At 37.4% G+C, this 6339-nt stretch overlaps 2 protein-coding genes across 4 annotated transcripts; both read right to left on the bottom strand.

Annotated features, from left to right (window-relative positions):
• Positions 334–2998, bottom strand: LOC109710748. The gene is made up of 2 exons (XM_020233489.1): positions 1777–2998; positions 334–1283 (listed from the first exon to the last, which is right to left on the bottom strand). Exons 1-2 carry the CDS (start codon positions 2275–2277, stop codon positions 720–722), a joined length of 1065 nt encoding a protein of 354 aa, XP_020089078.1. The 5' UTR covers positions 2278–2998; the 3' UTR covers positions 334–719.
• On the bottom strand, positions 3125–5915 carry LOC109710749. 3 transcript variants are annotated; one of them, XM_020233491.1, is made up of 5 exons: positions 5752–5915; positions 4780–4863; positions 4453–4544; positions 4178–4335; positions 3125–3709 (listed from the first exon to the last, which is right to left on the bottom strand). In XM_020233491.1, exons 3-5 carry the CDS (start codon positions 4531–4533, stop codon positions 3619–3621), a joined length of 330 nt encoding a protein of 109 aa, XP_020089080.1. In that variant the 5' UTR covers positions 4534–4544; positions 4780–4863; positions 5752–5915; the 3' UTR covers positions 3125–3618. The 3 variants fall into 3 exon arrangements, with proteins under 3 accessions (XP_020089080.1, XP_020089081.1, XP_020089079.1); XM_020233492.1 differs by having other exon boundaries at positions 4785–4863; XM_020233490.1 differs by lacking the exon at positions 4780–4863 and having other exon boundaries at positions 5752–5914.

The following is a 6339-nucleotide window of genomic DNA, read 5'->3' as shown; positions in this document are numbered from 1 at the left end:
ATATATATATATATATATATATATATATATATATATATACAACACACATGATGGAGAAAGTACATTAGTGCCTGCTAAACTTCTAGCCAGTTACAGATAGCCACCGAGTCTTTTTTCTTTTTCTCCCAAAGACTCTTAAGTGAACAATTTGACATATGCTATCTCTCACCTACCCATCAAATTTTTTTTTTTGTTTTAAGATAACACATGTCTGTCGTATAACTTCATTGCCAATAGACTAACAATAATAAAAATACGAAAGTCCATCCAAAAGCACTTCAAATTCAAAAGAACTTGAGAAAAGGGCAAAAAGGTTAAAAAAATAATGAACAGTTTCAAACTCCAAATACAATAATACTCTATTTAAACTATTACAAATAAAGCATCACAGAATCAAATGACTTGTTTCTGCAGTTTATTTATAGAGTGTTTGTGTACAAGAAATCAAAAAAAGACATTTCTACAGAGTAATGTATGCTATTGTTTCCCAATTTTACAATCGTTGTGCCGAAAATCACGCCGATGACAAATAATACAGCTTCAACACCAACTTATTGGTGCAGGCAACAGTATACGAGGAATGAACAAGTATAACAGAAAGTAACATATTATACACTCTTGGTGACAACAAATTTACCTATCAAATTTTGTCGTAGGAAAGAATATATAACTATCTTCAAACCGACCAAAACTACCGTGAATGAATTCTCCTCAAGAACCTATAAAAGGCTGAGATGTGAAGTATCATTCAGTCTCTTTATACGCCATCCTGCTCTAATGGAGTGTTGTAACACCGTAACAGATGAATCATCTATACAGATCTTATCATGCATTTTCAAACTACAGTTTAACAAACCAGCTACAAGACATTTGATTGGAGTTGCATGCGTGAAGATCCCAACATAATTTTTAGAGTTTTGGGTTCTCGTTTCATAATCAAACTCTCCCGAAAAGTGATCTTCCTTGGCCTCTTTCTGACCTATACTCATAAACTGAAGCCTACTCTTACCAGAAAACTTCTTATCTTGGTGCATTAGCAAATCCCCTTGCTTAATCCTTTTGGGTAGTCCTAAGACTGTCCGGTTAAGGAACTCGATCATCCTAAACTCCACCTGTCTAAGTGATTCACCTGAAGGTGCAGAGAAATCTGGCTCTGTTCTACCGATTAAATACAATGTTTCGGGTGTGTAGATTTGGGAATGAGGCAAACCCTCCCAGTGCCCGTGGCTCATCTCGGTTAGAGCATCACTATATTGTATTTGCTCCTCCGGAAATCCTACTGCCTGCAGAACAGGAGGCAATATAATGAGAAAACTGTAGATATGGTCCCAAAATATCCGAGTTCTACATCAAGGGTTTTCTCTTATTTCTTCTGTATAAATTAGGTCATGTTAGCGACTTAGGTGTAATTAAAATAGTTCTCTAAAGTGAAAATATTTTATGTGGGGCACCTGATGGAGCTATATAATGAAACACCGACTAGTTATATACATATCATTGTTATAAGTATGAACATTCTGAAACACATAATTCTTGAACAAACTGGATAATGCAATCAATCTCAGCCACACACATTAAATACTGCAGCAACCACCAGATTATCAGATTTAGGGCATCTATTACATCCAAGACCTGAAAAAGAAACTGGTTAAATTAAAGCGAAAAATCACAGTAACCCAGAATTAAATTAGAAATTGGACAATGCAGATGAATTCTATGCTCATGAATAATGATCCACCTAATAATTGAAAAACTCTGCTATTATTAGGTTATTACCTGGCAAACTAATGTAGCCGTAGCCCTCGCTCGATTTAACGGCGACGAGCACACGGCGCTGAACCTCACCCCCCGAGAGTCGAGGAGCACCGCGAGGGCTCGTGCCTGGCGTCGCCCCGCGGCGGTGAGCTCGGCGCCGGGGCGGCGCCCTCCGACGAGGTCCGCGCAGGGGGCTCCGTCCCCGTACTCGCCGTGGGCGACGAGGAGGACCTCGGCGGCTGCGTCGGGGGGCGCGGGGGGGCGGAGGAGGAGGTTGCAGGGGTCCCAGACCCTAACGGCGGGGCCGAGGAGGCGGGACGACGCCGCGGCGGAGGCGGAGGACTGGGGGGAGAGGGGCGTGGCGGAGGTGCGGTGGAGGAGGAGCTCGGGCTCCTGCGCTATGGCGGCGTCGTAGGACAACGAGGGGTTAGGGTTTGGGGGACCCTCGTCGTCTTCTTCGTCTTCGGCGTCGTCCTCTTCGGCTTCGAATTCGTGGGCGGAGGAGGATGGGGCGGAGCCCATGAAGAAGAGAGGGAGAGAGAGAGAGAGAGAGAGAGAGAGAGAGATGAAGTGCAAGCGAAAAAAATTAAAGAGAGAGAGAGATGTGGGGTCAACGGTACACCTCAGCAGTTGACTTTGACGTTCCAGGGAAGCATCTTATCCATAGATTTTTCATCGCGCCGTTCATCCGTTACGCGGAACGCATCTCAACCGTAGATGATGTAACTAAATTGTACTTCGTCCAATTGTACCATATCCCACGATAAGTTTAACCATGTCCTTATAAAGTCCAAACATTGCGTTCAAACAAAATTTAGGTACAATTTTGGTAGCTGCTTTAATATTTGGTTCCTCCAATACGCACCAAGGGCATGGACTTATCACGTTGAGTGACATGATTTTTGTTTGACTTTTAGAACAGCTCTGTTTGAAAAGTAACAACTAAATATTTGATAAATAAAACATTGTTATTAAAAATTAAACTAAAATTATATCTTAAAAATAATGGCTTCAACATAAAGCTTCTACTTTTGCGATAGTTAAAAACTATTCGAAAGGATTTCAACAGATACACGCTTAAACAATACATTGCAGGAGCTTCAACTCATTATTCTGAGAGAAATTATCTGGAAAATGATATGATACTCTAATTGCCCAGAATCATAACAAAACCTTAGAAAAGCCACTATTCCAAAAAAAAAAGAGAGAAAAAATCAAAATCTAAAATAATTAATGAGTCCTATTCTGTTTTCTTTTGCAACCAGTAAAAGCACAGCAGTGTAGTAATAGAGAAGAGAGGAATAATGCCTGAGAAGCAGGATATAATGGCAATTAATTACTTCATAACTTTCAGGTTAAAGAAATTCTAAAGTTTCAACATGGTGCATCAACCTTCTTTTCTTGATACTTTACCATCCAAAAAATACAATAATAATAGTAAGAATTGGGTATGATTTTAAGAATGGCAAAAACGACTCACAAAATGAGAGATAAAAGAGACAAATGGCAATAAAATATTAAGACTTTTGAGGCATCCTCTTTAGCAAATGGTGAGGAAAGGAATCCATATAGCTTCGATTTAAAAGTGGCGAAGAGGAGGAAGAAGAAGCTGTTCCTACTCATAGCTTGGAGTTAATAGAATGAAGTTCTTGATTGAGTGTCCCTGTTTCTCATGCTTCTGCTTCATAAAGAAGACCAAAAAGAGCAAGCCGAAAGAGAAGGACGAAAAGGGAAGTTGAAGTCGATTCATTCATGTTTTATCTTTCTCGCACTGTAGAAATCAATCATTTGTATTTCGTTCCAAAGTGTATGTAGTATGTTTTGATGAATTCTTATAAAAAAGACTGCGTTTTCTTGTGTTAGTTACTCATCTTTTTCAACATTTTCCTTCTCAAGAATGCCGATTTCCTCCATCTGTTTCTCAACTGATACCAGACCAGTCTGAGCAAGAAACCTGCAAAGAAAGAAAGAGGGTCAGAATCCATTAGCAGTAAGACGAACTTGGAAATTGCATTTTGCGTTACTAATAATTTAATTAGCTAGGCATGCTTTTCTGATGAAACACCAGAGTCTCAAAATAATTTTATTGCGAAACCTACACTAGCTTATCGCAGAATTTGTCAGTACATAATTTTTAAAAATACAATATTATCCATTGAACATTAACAATAACAAAAGTTTTCTTCTAAATAAAGTATCACAATAAACGCAAGCCAAAATCATACTTAATGTAAATTAAGCTTAGTCGCTTAATCTCCGATCCATGACTTTACGAGGTTTAAGTGGATAGTTTATTTCCTCGTAAGCATGACTGGTATCATTCATAATCAGCAGTCAATAAACCATGATGAATAAAAAAATTAACTCATATATGGTATAATTGCTCACTTATTAATACGTAAGAAAGAAGAGGAAGTATTACCAATTTAGGAGCCCAAAAAGCACCACAAGAATGACGACAAGCAAAAGAACATGGCCCGCGATCATGAAGTTTTTTGATGAAAGTGCAAGAGAAAGCATCGCGGCAAAACAGAGGCAGAGAAGCAAAAACGTAATCTTGAGCACGAACCATGTAGGGCCCTGGAAATTAAGAGATGAATGGCTGGATTTTAATAGAGATTCTGAATAAACATACTACAGCTTTAATGACGAATATTAGCAAGAATTGGCTTAGTTTTGCCCAAAAATTATACGCACATTTACACCAGAAGCCAATGCCCCCATCATCACTGCTTTTGCAGATGATATGTCTTTCGAAGTAGATGTAGATCCTTCCATTTCTAAACTTTCTAGCATAACAAAAAAAAAAAAAAATCAGATCAGGATTAGAAATACCTGTATTAAGATTGAGATTGAGAAGAGATCTTCTGTTCCATTGGGAGTTCGCAAAAGATCAGTTGTAGAGAAATATTTTCGTATTACGTGATTCAACACAAAAGTTTGAATCTTCTGATAGATGTGCATCTCAAGAACATTTTATTATTTATGATCAAGCCATAGATTATCCTCAAGTTCTGGTAGTACCCAACTGCAGGTGATAACATCATTTTGACCATGAAGATTTCTTCATTTCACGTTACCAACTAAAACCCAGAAAAGTTTAGGTACCTGTAATCAACTCATCAAGCGAATCCATTCTATTATTCAACTTTTGTTTTCATCTTCATACATGAATGTGGCTTCTCATGCTTTTCCGACCACTTACATTGCAAAGTCTTGTTAGCATTTGATATCAATTCAAGAATGATTTCTCACTCGTTTTGGCATCCAAATATATCAAAGTTAAAAGTTTCAGCTATGCTCTCCTATGTAAAATATCGATTCCGTCTACCATAAATACGTTAATCACGAAGAGGCTCACATAAGAGAAGTCTCTAATTTTAATTTAAACTACTTACAAATGAAATGGACATCCCAAATAGCTTCTGTGTGGGCTCAAAAAGAGCAATTAGCAGCGCACCCTATCGTTCATTCAATTTTGGTAGGTTCTGATGCTTTATTTTTTTATTCTTCGAAATATTAACTCAACCATTTCAATAAAATTTGTATCTCTAGCTTGATATTCATAGTCCAATGGTGTAATCCATAACTAAAAGTAATTGCTACAAACAGAGAAAAGCTGAGATATTTCCAAGTACATACACTACATCAAACAGAACATCAATGCAAGATAATGAACTTTATTTATTCCACATCAAAATGCCCTAGCATAGCACAAGTATCAACTCTAAAAACAGTATAAAAAAAAACATCAATTTACACAGTTGCAGCAAAAGCAAGCTAATAATTACTCGTAGTTAAAGATCTGAGTTTTACCCAGTATTAGCACGAGATACACATAAAAAGATCAAGTCAAATGCATAAAATATGTTAGGGAAAACAATAAAAAGAAAAAGAAGCTAATTTGAACCATTTAAGCTCATGAGAATTGCTTCTTTAAACAAAATTAGGGCAAAGAAGAAGCATCAAAATGGAAATCGAAGAGGAAACACTCACGAGAAGGATCAAACAGAGGGTAGAGTGATTGATCGGAAAGGAAAAATGGGGAAAAATATGTGAAAGAATAGAGGAATGGGGAAAAGGGGAACAAGCACGGGGGACGAAGAAACCCTAGGCGAGAGGATCAATTAAAGTGTGGGTTTTGACGTAAAGTCGGTGGCGAAACGCCTTTAGTCGCAGACTACATATGGAAGCTCGGGTTTAGCATGAAGTCGTCGGTGATATACGTGACTATGCCGAATTTAAATTTGAATTCGGTGGCGAACCAATATATTTGCCGAGTTCAAATATGTTGTCGCTGGCGAAGCAATCTATTTTGCCGAATATAGGCCATTCTGAAATAGATTCCTCAATTAATATTTTTTTAATAAACACTTCCTTAATTTTTGTTTTTTTATTTGAGTTAATTTTCATCAATTATAGTGAGGATTTTGTTAAATTTAACAATTGTAAGTGCTTTTTTAGCTAATACACTCGCAGATTCTAGTCAACTCACCAATTCAATCTATAAAGATAATTGAAATTGGGGTGTCAATTAACAATTTTTTTTTTTTTAGGATCAACTTCAAAATGGCCTATGATTTA

The sequence above is a fragment of the Ananas comosus genome, linkage group 5 (assembly GCF_001540865.1).
Source record: "Ananas comosus cultivar F153 linkage group 5, ASM154086v1, whole genome shotgun sequence".
Taxonomy (NCBI): Eukaryota; Viridiplantae; Streptophyta; class Magnoliopsida; order Poales; family Bromeliaceae; genus Ananas; species Ananas comosus.
The sequence above is the reverse complement of the archived record's forward strand: the minus strand, read 5'-3'. Positions and strand labels throughout refer to the sequence as shown.